Here is a 20557-nt window from a genome sequence, read left to right on the forward strand (position 1 = left end):
AGGGCAACACAGGAGAGTTGAGTTAAGAGACCGTAGTTAAGCCATTGTACGGTAGGGCAACACAGGAGAGTTGAGTTAAGAGACCGTAGTTAAGCCATTGTACGGTAGGGCAACACAGGAGAGTTGAGTTAAGAGACCGTAGTTAAGCCATTGTACGGTAGGGCAACACAGGAGAGTTGAGTTAAGAGACCGTAGTTAAGCCATTGTACGGTAGTGCAACACAGGAGAGTTGAGTTAAGAGACCGTAGTTAAGCCATTGTACGGTAGGGCAACACAGGAGAGTTGAGTTAAGAGACCGTAGTTAAGCCATTGTACGGTAGGGCAACACAGGAGAGTTGAGTTAAGAGACCGTAGTTAAGCCATTGTACGGTAGGGCAACACAGGAGAGTTGAGTTAAGAGACCGTAGTTAAGCCATTGTACGGTAGGGCAACACAGGAGAGTTGAGTTAAGAGACCGTAGTTAAGTCATTGTACGGTAGGGCAACACAGGAGAGTTGAGTTAAGAGACCGTAGTCTAGTCATTGTACGGTAGGGCAACACAGGAGAGTTGAGTTAAGAGACCGTAGTCTAGCCATTGTACGGTAGTGCAACACAGGAGAGTTGAGTTAAGAGACCGTAGTCTAGCCATTGTACGGTAGGGCAACACAGGAGAGTTGAGTTAAGAGACCGTAGTCTAGCCATTGTACGGTAGGGCAACACAGGAGAGTTGAGTTAAGAGACCGTAGTTAAGCCATTGTACGGTAGTGCAACACAGGAGAGTTGAGTTAAGAGACCGTAGTTAAGCCATTGTACGGTAGGGCAACACAGGAGAGTTGAGTTAAGAGACCGTAGTCTAGTCATTGTACGGTAGGGCAACACAGGAGAGTTGAGTTAAGAGACCGTAGTTAAGTCATTGTACGGTAGGGCAACACAGGAGAGTTGAGTTAAGAGACCGTAGTTAAGTCATTGTACGGTAGGGCAACACAGGAGAGTTGAGTTAAGAGACCGTAGTCAATGTCTTACAGAAATTATGTAAAGGCAAAGATGTTGAATGCAAAAAAAGTCCACACAATTTAAGACACTGAATAGAACATTTTCTGGAGACAGACAACAAAACACAGTAAACACATATAGATAACAGACATAGAATCCCTTCTACTGAGAGGTGAAGAGAAGACAGGCTCTTACAACCGTTCTGTGTGAGTGATGTTATCTTATGCCATGGCAGTGGCCCGTCTGCCTAGTGACAGTGGGTAGGCTGTCTGAGCGGATTAGTGGGGTGTGTGCAGCTTTGGCAGAGTGGCCAAGGAGGGCACCAACCATTACCCCCCATCTGATCAGCTCCACAGGAACAATGTGACACTCAAACGGCCACTCTGTCAGAACCTCCATGTCTCTCTCTGTGACATCGTCTCAGTGTCTGTCCAGTTTAACATCAAACCCCCAGACCAGACCAGACGGACCACTCACGACGAGTCGAACATAAAGTGCCAACTAGAGTCTCAATAGACTAGCTCTTGACTGTAAAGTCTATGACTGGCCAGATGGACCACTCACATGCCTGTCATAAAATGCTGTAAGTGAGCAAAACTAGGGCTCCATGTTAAGTCTATGGCTGCCTGACAAGGAGACATTCTGGCCTCGCATGGCTGGGTTGGGGTCATGAGCGGCTGTATGAATACATAGTACTACACACAGGCAATACAAACGTGAGATTCCGGCACAAACACTTAAAAGTCATTGCATATTTATGAAGATTGTATTTTGAGGGGAAATAGAAAGCCAGGCCGTTTAAACTGTGCCCCAGTTGCAGTCTGATGGCCAGTGGAAACAGTGTAGAGGATAACAGGGCCTGATCACTGCCCCAGGGGAGAGAAGGAGGGGAGAGAGGAGAAGAGGAAGAGGAGAGGAGGAAGAGAGGAGAAACATTCCAATTGGGAGAGTGAATTCCAAGCCTGTGTTTGGTAATGTGATTTCCAACTTAGGCAGGTCTCTATGCTGCTCTGGCCTTGGGGACTGACTTTCTGCATCTGTAATGGAAATGTCTCTTGAAGACTGTCCACGGCAAGACAGTGTCGTGGAATAGGACTAGAGGAACTGGGCTCTTTAGAAGGTAGAAAAAGTGAAACAAGAATCCATTTTGATTGGTAGTCCCAGTAACAATGCACTAGGGACTAGAGGTCGACCGATTAATCGGAATGGACGATTAATTAGGGCCGATTTCAAGTTTTCATAACAATCGTAAATCTGTATTTTTGGACACAATTTGGCCGTTTTTTTTTTACACCTTTATTTAACTAGGCAAGTCAGTTAAGAACACATTCTTATTTTCAATGACGGCCTAGGAACGGTGGGTTAACTGCCTTGTTCAGGGGCAGAATGACAGATTTTTACCTTGTCAGCTCGGGGATTCAATCTTGCAACCTTACGGTTAACTAGTCCAATGCTCTAACCACCTGATTACATTGCACTCCACAAGGAGCCTGCGTGTTACGCGAATGCAGTAAGGTGGTAAGTTGCTAGCTAGCATTAAACTTATCTTATAAAAATCAATCAATCAATCAATCATAATCACTAGTTAACTACACATGGTTGATGATATTACTAGTGTCCTGCGTTGCATAAAATCGATGTGGTGGCATTCGCGAAAAAGGACTGTCGTTGCTCCAACGTGTACCTAACCATAAACATCAATGCCTTTCTTAAAATCAATACACAAGTATATATTTTTAAACCTGCATATTTAGTTAATATTGCCTGCTAACATGAATTTCTTTTAACTAGGAAAAATGGTGTCACTTCTCTTGCAATAGAGTCAGGGTATATGCAGCAGTTTGGGCCGCCTGGCTCATTGCGAACTGTGGGAAGACTATTTCTTCCTAACAAAGACAGCCAACTTCGCCAAACAGGGGATGATTTAACAAAAGCGCATTTGCGAAATCGTTGCACGACTGTACCTAACCATAAACATCAATGCCTTTCTTAAAATCAATACACAGAAGTATATATTTTTAAACCTGCATATTTAGCTCAAAGAAATCCAGGTTAGCAGGCAATATTAACCAGGTGAAATTGTGTCACTTCTCTTGCGTTCATTGCACGCAGAGTCAGGGTATATGCAACAGTTTCGGCCGCCTGGCTCGTTGCGAATTAATTTGCCAGAATTTTACGTAATTATGACATAACATTGAAAGCTGTTTCTTTATTTCTATGTTTTGGCCGGGTATGGTTCTCAATTAGGGACAGCTGTATCGTTGTCTCTAATTGGGAACCATACTTAGGTAGCCCTTTTCCCTCCTTTCAGTGTGGGAAGTTGACTTTTGTTAATGGCACTTAGCCCTGTAAGCTTCACGGTTGTTTTTTCATTTGTTGTTTTGTTGGCGACATTTTCTAAAATAAAAGGAATACCACGCTGTGCTTTGGTCTTCCAGCATCGGCCGTGACAGTTACACTGGCAATACTAAAGTGCCTATAAGAACATCCTATAGTCAAAGGTATATGAAATACAAATCGTATAGAGAGAAATAGTCCTATAATTCCTATAATAACTACAACCTAAAACTTCTTCATATGTTCTCATGTTCTGAGCAAGGAACTTAAACGTTAGCTTTCTTACATGGCACATATTGCACTTTTACTTTCTTCTCCAACACTTTGTTTTTGCATTATTTAAACCAAATTGAACATGTTTCATTATTTATGAGGCTAAATAGATTTTATTGCTGTATTATATTAAGTTAAAATAAGTGTTCATTCAGTATTGTTGTAATTGTCATTATTACAAATACATTTATTTTTATTTTTAAACCGGCCGATTAAAACTTCTTGTCAATAGGGGGTGCTGTTAGCACTTTGTAATAATTACGTTCCCAAATTAAACTGCCTCGTACTCAATTCTTGCTCGTACAATATGCATATTATTATTACTATTGGATAGAAAACACTCTCTAGTTTCTAAAACCGTTTGAATTATATCTGTGAGTGAAACAGAACTGGACTTAGAGCAATTTTCCTATGTGGATGTGAGAATGCAAAATTTTGCTGGCTGTTCTCAGATCTGTTTATAAATCTGCCTGTCTTCTATTGGTTGAGATGCACTGCATACGCCTTCCCCTTGTTGTTAGCGAATAGTGAGACTTGAAATGGAGTCTCTAGGCAGATCTGAAAGGTTATAAATGGCTTGGGAAGAAAAGTACTGGTCTTTTCCCTCTTCGCTCTGACGCAGGAAGGAGCTTGGCATATCGTACTAGAACCTTTGGTTATAACTCTTAGAAATATCCGGCTGTGTTTTTATTCGATATGGGTGTTAAAGACATCATAATGTTGTTATTTTAAACCGAATTATATCAGTTTATGTCAGTATATTGCGATTTTCTGATATTTATTAGTGTTGCGTTCTAGGGAGTTGGTGATGTCTGGACCACATGGCTAATGTTTACTGCTAATTGCAACGTTGAAGAGGACATTCTACAACCGAGCAACGATTCTTTTGGACAAAGGACACCTTTCCCAAGATTCTGATGGGAGTTCATCAAAAAGTAAGAACTATTTATGCTGATAATTCGTTGTTCTGTTGAAAAATGTTAAATGCATAAGCCGCCATTAATTTCAGTGTAGCCTCGCTTTAACGCACGCTGTATGTTGTAGTAACGTTAATTTTAAAAATGTAACACAGCGATTGCATTAAGAACTAATTTGTCTTTCATTTGCTGTCCAACCTGTATTTTTTAGTCAAGTTTATGATTATTTATTGATTAGAATAGGTGCCTCTCCAAAGATTTCTCCCGACATTTTCTGGGCAGCTTGGCAACTTTTCTCATTGTATAACCACGATTTGTGCCGCTAAATATGCACATTTTCGAACAAACTCTATATGCATTGTGTAATATGATGTTATAGGACTGTCATCTGAAGAATTCTGAGAAGGTTAGTGAAAAAATTAATATATTTTGGTGGTGTATACGTTATCGCTATTTTTGGCTTGAATCAATGCTGTTGTGATGTTTGCTATTGTGGTAAGCTAATATAACGCTATATTGTGTTTTCGCTGTAAAACACTTAGAAAATCTGAAATATTGGCTGGATTCACAAGATCTGTGTCTTTCATTTGCTGTACGCTGTGTATTTTTAAGAAATGTTTTATGATGAGTAATTAGGTAATACACGATGGTCTCTGTAGTTATTCTAGTTGCTTTGGTGAGAGTTGTGATGGTGGCTGCAATGGTAAACTATGATTTATACCTGAAATATGCACATTTTTCTAACAAAACATATGCTATACAATAAATATGTTATCAGACTGTCATCTGATGAAGTTGTTTCTTGGTTAGTGGCTATTTATATCTTTATTTGGTCGAAATTGTGATAGCTACCTATGCAGGAAAAAAATGGTGAAAAAAAAAAGTTGTGTCTTTTGCTATCGTGGTTAGCTAATAGATTTACATATTGTGTCTTCCCTGTAAAACATTTTAAAAATCAGAAACGATGGCTGGATTCACAAGATATGTATCTTTCATCTGGTGTCTTGGACTTGTGATTTAATGATATTTAGATGCTAGTATTTACTTGTGACGCTATGCTAGGCTATGCTAGTCAGCTTTTTTACTGATGGGGGTGCTCCCGGATCCGGGTTTGGGAGGAATTAGAGGTTAATCGGTATCGGCTTTTTTTGGTCCTCCAATAATCGGTATCGGCGTTGAAAAATCATAATCGGTCGACCTCTACTAGGGACCAGGAGAACACTGAGTAAAGATATTCGATGTAACCGTACAGCACCTTTACTTTAGGCTGTAGTTCTGTATCTACTACAGTAACAATGCCTTCATGTGATTTGATGGCTGTACCTAGTTATTTTCTCTTACAGTGAAGGAAAAATATTCCTGCAGAGATGAGACAAGCTGAAAAACCCTCCTTGGGAGTCCGATGGCGGGTGGTGTTAAAGAAATGCAATAGGATCATGTAAAAGTGCTCTAACAGAAGATTATTTAGCCAGCTAAGGGCGGCTAAGCAGAAGCATGTCTCTGTCTCTGTTTACTAAGATGCATGTAAAACCCAAGTCTTCCAATAGAATGATTAAATAATGGGCCTCGGTAGGCTTCTTGGGTTGGTGGTTGGAGAGCATGGTGAAGTTTCCCGTAGGTACAGATCTAGGATCAGATTCCCTTCCCCCAATCCTAACCTTAACTATTTAGTGGGGGGAATACAAAAATGCCCCAAGTATAAGCTGGGGAGGGGAGGAAGGTGGAGCAGCCAAATCGTCCAATCACTGGTAGTAGTGTCACGTTGCCATACATCAGGCCGTCAAGATGAAATTATGTTCAACTCCAACATCATCTTATTATCCACTAACCTCAAATGATCCGACAAGTAGTTCTTATTGGCCTTCAACTACGTAAAGAATGTGATTCCCCGAAGATCATTGTTTGACGTGACGCATAGCTACTGACAAAGCTTGAGTTTTACATTATGACTCGACACTTCTGTCTGTCAAAAGACTGAAGTTAGTGAGACCAAGGAAAGGATCAGTTCTCTCTTTCCATCCAGTATTCAGTACACTCAACACAATCTACATTAATGTCTTCTAATCCAATATTGGGCGCTGAATGTATTGGGTGCTGAATGTATTGGGCGCTGAGTTCCCAGGAGCATGGTGGAGAGAGTGGCTGAGTAATTGCAAAAATGAGTCTGCCCAATTAGAAAGAAAAACATCTTACATACAAATTAATAATTTTCATTTCTCGCCCGTTTTCAAGAAGCTGGCAATTGCCTACTCAGAATGTAATGGCCAAATGCTGCAAACAGAACCATATTGACGCAGTTCTGCTGGTGATTGTTCTGTAGGCCAGGTGGCAGAACTGACAATACAAATGGACTCCATTTCAAAGAGGAAAAATACCTCCAGAACCCAGAATGGAGACAGAAGCAATGGGAGAAATGGACTAATTTGTCTTGGGCTACTAAAATTCTAAATGCTAGACTACAACTTCAAACTAGCATCAGTCAAATGTCATATTTATCTCCCGCTTGTACCATATAGCTGGAAAAACATGATAAATACTGGGTGATTTAAAGCATGATAACTATTGGGTGATTTAAAGCATGATAAATACTGGGTGATTTAAAGCATGATAAATACTGGGTGATTTAAAGCATGATAAATACTGGGTGATTTAAAGCATGATAAATACTGGGTGATTTAAAGCATGATAACTATTGGGTGATTTAAAGCATGATAAATACTGGGTGATTTAAAGCATGATAAATACTGGGTGATTTAAAGCATGATAACTATTGGGTGATTTAAAGCATGATAAATACTGGGTGATTTAAAGCATGATAACTATTGGGTGATTTAAAGCATGATAAATACTGGGTGATTTAAAGCATGATAAATACTGGGTGATTTAAAGCATGATAACTATTGGGTGATTTAAAGCATGATAACTACTGGGTGATTTAAAGCATGATAAATACTGGGTGATTTAAAGCATGATAAATACTGGGTGATTTAAAGCATGATAAATACTGGGTGATTTAAAGCATGATAAATACTGGGTGATTTAAAGCATGATAAATACTGGGTGATTTAAAGCATGATAACTATTGGGTGATTTAAAGCATGATAACTACTGGGTGATTTAAAGCATGATAACTACTGGGTGATTTAAAGCATGATAACTACTGGGTGATTTAAAGCATGATAACTATTGGGTGATTTAAAGCATGATAAATACTGGGTGATTTAAAGCATGATAACTATTGGGTGATTTAAAGCATGATAAATACTGGGTGATTTAAAGCATGATAAATACTGGGTGATTTAAAGCATGATAACTATTGGGTGATTTAAAGCATGATAACTACTGGGTGATTTAAAGCATGATAAATACTGGGTGATTTAAAGCATGATAAATACTGGGTGATTTAAAGCATGATAAATACTGGGTGATTTAAAGCATGATAAATACTGGGTGATTTAAAGCATGATAAATACTGGGTGATTTAAAGCATGATAACTATTGGGTGATTTAAAGCATGATAACTACTGGGTGATTTAAAGCATGATAACTACTGGGTGATTTAAAGCATGATAACTACTGGGTGATTTAAAGCATGATAACTACTGGGTGATTTAAAGCATGATAAATACTGGGTGATTTAAAGCATGATAAATACTGGGTGATTTAAAGCATGATAACTACTGGGTGATTTAAAGCATGATAAATACTGGGTGATTTAAAGCATGATAAATACTGGGTGATTTAAAGCATGATAAATACTGGGTGATTTAAAGCATGATAAATACTGGGTGATTTAAAGCATGATAACTATTGGGTGATTTAAAGCATGCTGTGAATAGGCCTGGTTCCATGATACGGCAGACAAGGAAATAGTAGGCTACCATATCTGTCTTTGTGAGAAACAAATTGCACCAGAATACTTAGCCATAACATAAATCTCTTAAAATGTCACATGCCATCTGAATTACTGATTTGATATGATCTAAAAGATCAGCACATGTATACTCCCAGCAGACCTGGGGAAAGTCCTTACTAGTAGTAGTACTAGTACTAGTACTAGCAGTAGTAGCAGCAGTAGTAGTAGCAGCAGCAGCAGCAGCAACAGCAGCAGCAGTAGTAGTAGTAGTAGTAGTAGTAGTACTAGTACTAGTACTAGCAGTAGTAGCAGTAGCAGTAGCAGTAGTAGTAGTAGTAGCAGTAGTAGTAGTAGTAGCAGTAGTAGTAGTAGTAGTAGTAGTAGTAGTAGTAGTAGCAACAGTAGTAGAAGGTTATAGAGACAGAATCAGTCTGCTTACGATAACAGTCTCTCTCATTAGAACAAGACAAACTGAACATGACAAATTCCCCATCACACAATATTAGGCTAAACACGATGACAGCCGCATCTATGATGATATGACAGATTGTCTCTAACAAACAAGCTCATTTTACTACCCTTCCCTTGTTTTAAGGGTCCAAAAAGAAATCCCACTGGCGTATAGTCATGTGGATTCAGGAAATTAATATGGATGACTAATGTGCACTAGGCAGAAGGTTATTCATAGATATGCAATTACATTCCATGTTTTATATGTAATTCTACGCGTTACTATGGAAGCAGCATCAACAGGATATCTAGGATAGGATGAGACTGTATGGCCTGCAGCCCAAATGGCTCACAATTCCCAATCCCTATATAGTGCACTACTTTTGACCAGAGCAGTGCACTCCGTAGGGAATAGGGTACCATTTGGGACACATAGCAGACAGGCAGAGTGCTATTGATGTCGTATGAACAGGATATGTGTGATGGGATGGGGGGTCTTTGGAGACCAGCTCAGGAAATAGGAACATGTTTATTCTGGGATGGAACCAGGAAGAGAATGTGGATCTAACACACAACTTAACACAGATATCTGCTGACTGCACTGAGACCTATGCACCATGGCTGCCTCTCAAAAATGGCAACCTATTCCCTATTTAGTGCACTACTTTTAACCAGGCCCCATAGGGCTCTGGACAAAAGTAGTGCACTACATAAGGAATTGGGTGTCATTCGGGAGTTATTCCCTTGTTTCAATAGTTTTCTTTCTCTAGGAAATAAGAGATCTATGGGCTTATGTTAGGTGCCAGGAATCAATTTCCAGTTTCACACCACCACACACCTGAGACCACTGTCTGTGTCAGTGAGGGCAGGGAAAATGTACCCACATTTCTTTCAAATGTATTTTGTGTTTGCATAGCCTGGTTTAAGATCTGGTTGTGCTGTCTTGCCAACCCCTTTGGCATGCGTGACAATGAACGTAAGAGCTAAAAAAAAAAGACAGCACAAACAGATCTTGGATCAGGCTAGGGTTTTTAAGACTCTACCTGAGGAAAGACAATGCTGGTCCCAGAGGGTCATAATTCACACATGTTTAAATGTGTGCCCTACTGTATATGAGCTGTGTGAATGGTATTGTGTAATTAGCCAACTTTGAGGCCTCAGGTGCGCCTTATGTGAGACCTAGGTTGACTGCCACTAAAGATCACCGCGCTAAGGCACTGCAACGTCAGTTAAAAGAGAATCTGCAACATGTACTGATGAAGACACACACAGACCTCTGCCTTCGCGAAACATGTGCAGACAGAGTCGGAGTGCAGTTAGACAGTTGCAGCGTAACCACACAACGATCACAGTTCGGTATTCCAATATGAAAAGCAACTAGGGATTGTGCTCTGAACTTTCACTAACATATAGCTATTGACAAACCAACAAGCTGCTGCACCGCTGCTCTGATGTGCAACTGATGTGCAACTAATCAATAGTCTCTGTACAGCAGCAGCAGCTGGGTGAATCTCATGAAACCAGTTTTAAACATTTCTGTAGCAAATTGAGTTACAAAACCATGATGCACCGGCAAAAAACAACTATCATTCTGAGGATCTATAGTGTCATATTTTAAATACATTGTACATTTGCACCTGTATTTTGTATATTTTCACCCCAAATTTGAATTAAAGAAATGCATCCAGATTAAATTATTTTCTTACAATTTTTCTTTAGAAAAACATAATTTATTTGAATAAAACTAAATATGTTGCTGTAGTTTGTCCATAAATCATAAAAATACCTAGAGGAGTGGTAAATGTAATAAATGCTAAATTAATATATTCCCTTTTATGCCTTCAGAATGAGGTTCTTATCCTCAAACATCCCTTTACCTCACTGAGCATTCTCATTACCGAAACGGATAAAAAGCTCTAATTGTGAAAAAGTTTGATTGAATTTTTTAAATAATTTTATAATTTCATTTGAAACAAAAAAATGACAGTGTTATGTTTAACTCAGGCCTTTTCATTAGGGGAGCAATGTAAAAAATAATCATTTAGAAATTGATTTGTTTATAACTTTTTTGGACTGTTGAGGTAATGAGAATGTTGTGGCATAATATCTGATCAAAAAACATAATTATGAAATAGATAATTATAGATCCTAATCTCAGTGATCCAAGAGGATATTTAGTGAAAAATTACAATAATTTTAGGGTCAACTGTCGGTTTCGGGAGAATGACTAAACACAACTATACACTGGGCTCCAACAGCCAAACCACTGCATCCAGTCAATGATGAATTAATTCAGCGCAGGAGAGATTCAGTGTTCAACAGTCACATGTACAGGGATGCAGGTGTGATTGCTAGGTACAGTGAACATCTTAGGCAGGACTAAGTGAAATAAAATAATGAAAATGGTCATAAAAAAATCAAGAGAGACAAACAGAGTGAGGGTATCAGTCTGTGTGTGTTTGTAGGAGATCCAGGTACACACACACCACTTGTTCATGACTGTGTGTACAGGTTTTGTTGATAAATGTACAGGCCACCCATCTTGGCAGTGTAGAGACATTTCTGAATCTTTAAGACAATTTTCTGCAAGTCTACAAATTTCTCCATGGACCTGAGAGAAATTGTTTCCATTTAAAAGCTAATTTCCTGTAATTCTACACATTTTACCATGGCTAACGCTGTGTTCTTTTGCTTTAACGTAACAAAATCAATACTGCTAAATTCATTGTTTTTGAAACTTAAAATTCTCCCTGACTGTCCAGCTTTAATTTAGGTGATTGTTACCTCTCAAAGATTATATTACTCAAAAAATATATAGGTCCATTATCCATTACATGGCAGCAGTAACCGAAAAGTCGCTGGTTTGAATCTCCGAGCCGACTAGGTGAAAAATCTGTCAATGTGCCCTTGAGCAAGGCACTTAACCCTAATTGCTCCCGTAAGCCGCTCTGGATAAGAGCATCTGCTAAATGACTAAAATGTCAAATGTAAATGTAAAATGAGTTGCAGGTTAAAGCTGGGTCTACACTGATTGGCTCTAGTTCTGATGCAGGGTCAGATGCTGTTCCATCGTGTGTGATAATCAGATCCCAGACCTGTGATTAGTGGCAACATCTACTTCAACTGAGTGGGTGTGTGACCCCTGTTGAGACATTTTCCGTCTGTCTTACCCTGACATCGGTGGCGTCCCCATGGCGGATGTTACTGGCCCATGTGCTGTGCTCGCTGTTGCTCTCGAAGTGATGGAAGACCTTCAGGACCCTGTCTGGAGCCCCGGGGGCTCGCTCGGTGGCTGTGCCTGTGCCCGCGCTGAGGCGCGACTTGGCCCCCCCAGCCAGGGCGTGGTTGAGGTTGGGGTCCAGGTATGCTGTCGCCATGCCTTTGCTGTGCGCTAGGTGTCTGTCATATTCTGTAAGTGGAGAGAGAGAGAGATAGAGAGAAAAAACAACCGTAGAATTAGAATTCCTGCGATAATCATATGGGGAAACTCAAAATGGCCACCAGTTCACCCATTATGGCATCCTTGACTTGACTGGGGATCACAGTTCTACTCATATTCATTCTATGGTTACACACTGGGTGATAACACAGTAGAAACATCATACATCATCCCTGAAATATAAAGCATGGGAAGTCAACATTTTCTCTTAACAACCTTGACTGAGCCTCCAATAATAATTTCTTTATGAATGAATTATGATAGAATTATGCGGCACGGTGAAAAATGTATCAGCAAGTTGAAGGTGTGAAAAGGGTTCATATTGCACAATGCAGCAAGGTGTGACAAAGTGTAACAGTCTTTCCTCACACTTCACATACTGAAAAGGAGCAGAGAACTCCACGGAAAACAATTAATTGACACACCACATCTCACTATAATATCAGTGGTAAATCTGGAAGGGTGAATGCATCTGGAATCCTATTATCATAAGAGCAATCAGACATGCTATTGTGGTAGTCAGTCACACCTAGGTTCCTGATAGAATGCAGGCTGACACAACTAGTGTGGAGCTGTTGGGTGAATATACAGTACCAGTCAAAAGTTTGGACACACCTACTCAGGTTTTTATTTATTATTTACTATTTTTGACATTGTAGAATAATAGTGAAATCATCAAAACTATGAAATAACACATATGGAATCATGTAGTAACCAAAAAAAGTGTTAAACAAATCAGAATTCTTCAAAGTAGCCACCCTTTGCCTTGATGACATCTTTGCACACTCTTGGCATTCTGTTAATCAGCTTCACGAGGAATGCTTTTCCAACAGTCTTGAAGGAGTTCCCACATATGCTGAGCGACTTGTTGGCTGTTTTTCCTTCACCCTGCGGTCCAACTCATCCAAAACCATCTCAATTGGGCTGAAGTCGGGTGATTGTGGAGGCAAGGTCATCCGATGTAGCACCATCACGCTCCTTCTTGGTCAAATAGCCTTTACACAGAGTGCAGGTGTGTTTTGGGTCATTGTCCTGTTGAAAAACAAATGATAGTCCCACTAAGCGCAAACCAGATGGGATAGCGTATCGCTGCAGAATGCTGTGGTGGCCATGCTGGTTAAGTGTGCCTTGAATTCTAAATAAATCATGACAGTGTCACCAGCAAAGCACCCCCACACCATCAAACCACCTCCTCCATGCTTCACGGTGGGAACCACACATGCAGAGATCATACTTCTCACAAAGACACGGCGGTTGGAACAAAAAACTCACATTTGGACTCATCAGACCAAAGGACACATTTACACCTGTCTAATGTCCATTGCGCATTTTTCTTGGCCCAAGCAAGTCTCTTCTTCTAGTGGTTTCTTTGCACCAATTTGACCATGAAGGCCTGATTCACGCAGTCTACTCTGAACAGTTGATGTTGAGATGTGTCTGTTACTTGAACTCTGTGAAGCATTTATTTGGGCTGTTGGGGGAATATACTTCAACTAGTGTGGAACTGTTGGGGGAATATACTTCAACTAGTGTGGAGCTGTTGGGGGGATATACTTCAACAGGTGTGGAGCTGTTGGGGGAATATACTTCAACTAGTGTGGAACTGTTGGGGGAATATACTTCAACTAGTGTGGAGCTGTTGGGGGAATATACTTCAACTAGTGTGGAGCTGTTGGGGGAATATACTTCAACTAGTGTGGAGCTGTTGGGGGAATATACTTCAACCAGTGTGGAGCTGTTGGGGGAATATACTTCAACCAGTGTGGAGCTGTTGGGGGAATATACTTCAACTAGTGTGGCGCTGTTGGGGGAATATACTTCAACCAGTGTGGAGCTGTTGGGAGAATATACTTCAACTAGTGTGGAGCTGTTGGGGGAATATACTTCAACTGGTGTGGAGCTGTTGGGGGAATATACTTCAACTAGTGTGGAGCTGTTGGGGGAATATACTTCAACTAGTGTGGAGCTGTTGGGGGAATATACTTCAACTAGTGTGGAGCTGTTGGGGGAATATACTTCAACCAGTGTGGAGCTGTTGGGGGAATATACTTCAACTAGTGTGGAGCTGTTGGGGGAATATACTACATGTGCATTCAGCTTGTGTCAGCAGGAACAGTGCCCTCTGTGTGGCTGGAAAAGCCCAAAATAACCTCCCCTGGTAGAAGTGAGAGTGCACCCACATAGTGACTAAGCACCGGTCGATGGAAAACAGGAGACTTCTACTGGATTTGGCCTCCAATGAAATGCCACAGATACAAGGTTTAGCATGTGAGCTTTAAAGAGAGCTGCAGAGTTAAAATATGTTTTCTTTATACATTTAAAAGGACTGTAATGGATACAAGGATTGGCAGCAGTGCAGTCCATTTGAGAACGGACGGTGGGCATTGCACCACAGCACTGGCTGCAGTACGAAAACAGCAGGGGCACTAGCTTTAAGTGCACTGCTTTTATTTTTTTCATCCTGGCGTCCACAGAGCCAAAGGCGCTAGTCAACAGTAAGTGACAGACAGTGTGCACTGCAGTACTGACTGAAACTTCTCTTTTCAGTTAATCTCCTGGTCTGAGCTGGGGTCTGGCCTGTTACTTCAGACAGGATACACAGACACACAGGGCTGTCAGATGCCTGGCCAGTATCAAATCAACACACACTAAGTTGAGCCGCTCTCTCTCTCCAGGGGCCAGGGTGGGTGTGTGTGTTTGTGGACGCGCGGGTGTGTGTGTGTGTGAGCAAAATGGGGCACTAGATGTAATCTCTGCTACATTCCTGCTGGCCAGTGTGTTCTGTTTGTCCATGTTATTAACAGGCATTAGATGATGGTCTACATCCAGGGAACAGGAGGACAGAACACGCCCCTGTGGTGAGGCGTCGCAGGACAGACCGGTCACACACACATTCAGCTGGTTACAGAGAGAAAGGTGGTTAGCACTGGGGGGGGGGGGGGGGGGGTTTGCTGGCCAGAATATCAAATATTATACTTTAAATGTAATTTATTTGCACCAAAGAAAACAAGTGATAAACAACAATACAGATAAATTATATAAAATAAAAAAGCTGTGCAGGTGTGGTTGGAAGCCCAAGGCTTGTATGAAAACCACACCACAAAAACACTATATACTGTAAGTACCTAAATAAAAAAGGTTTGTTAAAACAGATACCCAAACCTACTAATTCTAAATGTATAAATGAATTTATAAGTAATCACGAAAAAAACAAATAGTATTTGTTTTGTCTAAATGTGTGTGTGCATGTGTGCAATAATTAGGCTATATGGAGGAGATTACTGAGTAGTTTGGTTCATAAGGCTGACCCCCAGTCTTCATGGAGGAGATTACTGAGTAGTTTGGTTCATCAGGCTGACCCCCAGTCTTCATGGAGGAGATTACTAAGTAGTTTGGTTCATAAGGCTGACCCCCGGTCTTCATGGAGGAGATTACTAAGTAGTTTGGTTCATAAGGCTGACCCCCAGTCTTCATGGAGGAGATTACTAAGTAGTTTGGTTCATAAGGCTGACCCCCGGTCTTCATGGAGGAGATTACTGAGTAGTTTGGTTCATAAGGCTGACCTCCAGTCTTCATGGAGGAGATTACTGAGTAGTTTGGTTCATCAGGCTGACCTCCAATCTTCATGGAGGAGATTACTGAGTAGTTTGGTTCATCAGGCTGATCCCCAGTCTTCATGGAGGAGATTACTGAGTAGTTTGGTTCATCAGGCTGACCTCCAGTCTTCATGGAGGAGATTACTGAGTAGTTTGGTTCATCAGGCTGACCCCCAGTCTTCATGGAGGAGATTACTGAGTAGTTTGGTTCATCAGGCTGACCTCCAGTCTTCGCTTGAAGTTATTGAGGGATGATGATGTTTTGGCAATGTGAAGATAAGAATTCCAGAGTATGGTACCGCTGTATCTGATAGAGAATTGACTATGTGAGGTACGGCAGTGGGCAGGGTAAAGGTTATCACAGTGTCTTGTGTTATATAGATGGACTTCAGAATTATATTTATTGTTGGCTTCATTAATATCTAATGGGTTAAAGACCATGTTATCAGGTTTGATATCCTTGGCTTCATTAATATCTAATGGGTTAAAGACCATGTTATCAGAGATGATATCCTTGGCTTCATTAATATCTAACAGGTTAAAGACCATGTTATCAGGGCTGATATCCTTGGCTTCATTAATATCTAATGGGTTAAAGACCATGTTATCAGAAATGATATCCTTGGCTTCATTAATATTAATGGGTTAAAGACCATGTTATCAGAGATGATATCCTGCCCAACTAAGAGATATATTCCAGAGAGTGGAAAGGAAACAGGCCTCACATGTCCAATACAACCACACGTTGGTGTTAGTTTGATCAATGGGGTGCACTTCCTATGGAAGCCACATTGACACAGTCCACATAACACCACTGAAGACTATAAGAACAGTGTGTTTTAGGTCACGATGTTAGGTGAAACACATGAACAAAGTAGAATAAATATGTGTGTCTGTCTATGTGTGTGGGTGTGTGAGTCAGTTGACTATAGCGGAGTCACTTGCCATAGGCCTACAAGAGGCGGGGTGAACGACCAGCTGATCATACTTCAGGTATGCGATGTTACCTTTCTTCTGTTCTTCAATTAGTCATAGCAGCAGTTCCTTTCTTTTGATGTTTACCTTTTCGGAGAAGTCTAAATTGATGAAGATTTTGGTTCCCTTCAGGCACTTGGCTCTCCTGAGAATCTCCTCCTTGTCTTTGAACCTCAGCAGTTTCACCACTATAGATCTGGGCTATCCACTGGGGAAGAAAGGGCCATTGCTATGCACCCTCTCCATCTCCATGAGTTTAGGATCCAGTTTGATCTGACCCTCTCCATCTCCATGAGTTTAGGATCCAGTTTGATCTGACCCTCTCCATCTCCATGAGTTTAGGATCCAGTTTGAGTTGATCTGACCCTCTCCATGAGTTTAGGATCCAGTTTGATCTGACCCTCTCCATCTCCATGAGTTTAGGATCCAGTTTGATCTGACCCTCTGTATCTCCATGAGTTTAGGATCCAGTTTGATCTGACCCTCTGTATCTCCATGAGTTTAGGATCCAGTTTGATCTGACCCTCTGTATCTCCATGAGTTTAGGATCCAGTTTGATCTGACCCTCTGTATCTCCATGAGTTTAGGATCCAGTTTGATCTGACCCTCTGTATCTCCATGAGTTTAGGATCCAGTTTGATCTGACCCTCTGTATCTCCATGAGTTTAGGATCCAGTTTGTGATGATCTGACAGGAGTTTCTTGACCTTGACTTCTGTGTCATGCCGAGTTTCAGTCTTTACATCCTCAATTCCATCAATTAAAATGTTATTGCGCCTCGATAGCTTTTTGAGGTAGTCTCCTTTGGGAAGAGTGCTTGTCAAGTGTTAGGAAAATGGTGAAATCCTCAGACATGGTTTTGAATGCGGTCTGGCTGGTGACATTCGCACCCTTTAGCTCCTGCGCTGTGTCCAAACTGTGTTTGAATTTCATTACATCCTTAAACAGATCATGAACACTTTTGTTGGTAGAATCCATAAAGTGTTACAGGAAGGCCTTCCACGTTATTTTCCTGCTGATCTATTAGATGTTTGTAGAAGTCTTTGTTAATCCAGTAGTTCATGGAGTGTACAGCCTGATACGTATATTCCTCTTCCACATTGAGATCTGCAGCGTTTTTCTGTCTAATATCAGCCATGCTGCTTGTTGCTAAAATGAGTTCGCAAACACAACCCGCCGCCCAAACACAACCCGCCGCCCAAACACAACCCGCCGCCCAAACACAACCCGCCCCCCCAAAAACAACCCGCCCCCCAAACACAACCCGCCGCCCAAACACAACCCGCCCCCCAAACACAACCCGCCGCCCAAACACAACCCGCCGCCCCAAAAACAACCCGCCGCCCAAACACAACCCGCCCCCCAAACACAACCCGCCGCCCAAACACAACCCGCCCCCCAAACACAACCCGCCCCCCAAAAACAACCCGTCGCCCAAACACAACCCGCCGCCCCAAAAACAACCCGCCCCCCAAACACAACCCGCCGCCCAAACACAACCCGCCCCCCAAACACAACCCGCCGCCCAAACACAACCCGCCGCCCAAACACAACCCGCCGCCCAAACACAACCCGCCGCCCAAACACAACCCGCCCCCCAAACACAACCCGCCGCCCAAACACAACCCGCCGCCCAAACACAACCCGCCGCCCAAACACAACCCGCCGCCCAAACACAACCCGCCGCCCAAACACAACCCGTCGCCCAAACACAACCCGTCGCCCAAACACAACCCGCCGCCCAAACACAACCCGTCGCCCAAACACAACCCGCCGCCCAAACACAACCCGCCGCCCAAACACAACCCGCCGCCCAAACACAACCCGCCCCCCCAAAAACAACCCGCCGCCCAAACACAACCCGCCGCCCCAAACACAACCCGCCGCCCAAACACAACCCGCCGCCCAAACACAACCCGTCGCCCAAACACAACCCGTCGCCCAAACACAACCCGTCGCCCAAACACAACCCGTCGCCCAAACACAACCCGCCGCCCAAACACAATAGTATCCGGGGCAGTAAGCCTAAACACCGGTCAAAGATGATTGGGAGAGACAGTGGTTTGAGCATTCACTTAGCCACGGAACGAGCAGCGTTCACTTAGCCACGGAACGAGCAGCGTTCACTTAGCCACGGAACGAGCAGCGTTCACTTAGCCACGGAACGAGCAGCGTTCACTTAGCCACGGAACGAGCAGCGTTCACTTAGCCACGGAACGAGCAGCGTTCACTTACCCACGGAACGAGCAGCGTTCACTTAGCCATGGAACGAGCAACGTGAACGAGCAATACCTGACTAAGGGGGAGGGGGCGGTCAAATTGCCACAGGCACTGATCACTGCACCTTGGTCTCATTAGCTGGCCTAAAATAGCAGTGTCTCTCCAGAAGGGTCCGTATGCAACGTACAGTATGCACTCAGTCACACAAAGACTAACACACACACAGCTGACATCTGTGGCTAGCTGGCATTATGTAGCGACAACCCCAGCCAGTTGAATCCTATCTACACTACCCCAGCCAGTTGAATCCTATCTACACTACCCCAGCCAGTTGAATCCTATCTACACTACCCCAGCCAGTTGAATCCTATCTACACTACCCCAGCCAGTTGAATCCTATCTACACTACCCCAGCCAGTTGAATCCTATCTACACTACCCCAGCCAGTTGAATCCTATCTACACTACCCCAGCCAGTTGAATCCTATCTACACTACCCCAGCCAGTTGAATCCTATCTACACTACCCCAGCCAGTTGAATCCTATCTACACTACCCCAGCCAGTTGAATCCTATCTACACTACCCCAGCCAGTTGAATCCTATCTACACTACCCCAGCCAGTTGAATCCTATCTACACTACCCCAGCCAGTTGAATCCTATCTACACTACCCCAGCCAGTTGAATCCTATCTACACTACCCCAGCCAGTTGAATCCTATCTACACTACCCCAGCCAGTTGAATCCTATCTACACTACCCCAGCCAGTTGAATCCTATCTACACTACCCCAGCCAGTTGAATCCTATCTACACTACCCCAGCCAGTTGAATCATATCTACACTACCCCAGTCAGTTGAATCCTATCTACACTACCCCAGCCTGTTTAATCATATCTACACTACCCCAGTCAGTTGAATCCTATCTACACTACCCCAGCCAGTTTAATCATATCTACACTACCCCAGCCAGTTTAATCATATCTACACTACCCCAGCCAGTTTAATCATATCTACACTACCCCAGACAGTTGAATCCTATCTACACTACCCCAGACAGTTTAATCATATCTACACTACCCCAGACAGTTTAATCATATCTACACTACCCCAGCCAGTTTAATCATATCTACACTACCCCAGTCAGTTGAATCCTATCTACACTACCCCAGTCAGTTGAATCCTATCTACACTACCCCAGTCAGTTGAATCCTATCTACACTACCCCAGTCAGTTGAATCATATCTACACTACCCCAGCCAGTTTAATCATATCTACACTACCCCAGCCAGTTTAATCATATCTACACTACCCCAGTCAGTTTAATCATATCTACACTACCCCAGCCAGTTTAATCATATCTACACTACCCCAGTCAGTTTAATCATATCTACACTACCCCAGCCAGTTTAATCATATCTACTCTACCCCAGTCAGTTGAATCCTATCTACACTACGCCAGTCTCAGAATAAAGTGTGCTTATAGGATGTCATACTGGTCACAATCCCCATGTCACTGTATCTGAT

At 42.3% G+C, this 20557-nt stretch overlaps 2 protein-coding genes across 2 annotated transcripts in view; one reads left to right on the top strand and one right to left on the bottom strand.

Annotated features, from left to right (window-relative positions):
- Nucleotides 1-20557, bottom strand: part of LOC120022156 (focal adhesion kinase 1-like) — a 249631-nt gene that overhangs the window by 115722 nt on the left and 113352 nt on the right. The window contains exon 3 of the mRNA XM_038966022.1: nucleotides 11976-12214. Coding sequence (XP_038821950.1) covers nucleotides 11976-12182 — 207 coding nt within the window. The 5' untranslated portion in view covers nucleotides 12183-12214. The remainder of the gene's footprint in view (nucleotides 1-11975; nucleotides 12215-20557) is intronic.
- Nucleotides 17876-18860, top strand: LOC120022012 (extensin-like). Its single transcript, XM_038965813.1, has 2 exons — nucleotides 17876-17882; nucleotides 17974-18860. Exons 1-2 carry the CDS (start codon nucleotides 17876-17878, stop codon nucleotides 18858-18860), a joined length of 894 nt encoding a protein of 297 aa, XP_038821741.1.

The sequence above is a fragment of the Salvelinus namaycush genome, chromosome 27 (assembly GCF_016432855.1).
Source record: "Salvelinus namaycush isolate Seneca chromosome 27, SaNama_1.0, whole genome shotgun sequence".
Taxonomy (NCBI): Eukaryota; Metazoa; Chordata; class Actinopteri; order Salmoniformes; family Salmonidae; genus Salvelinus; species Salvelinus namaycush.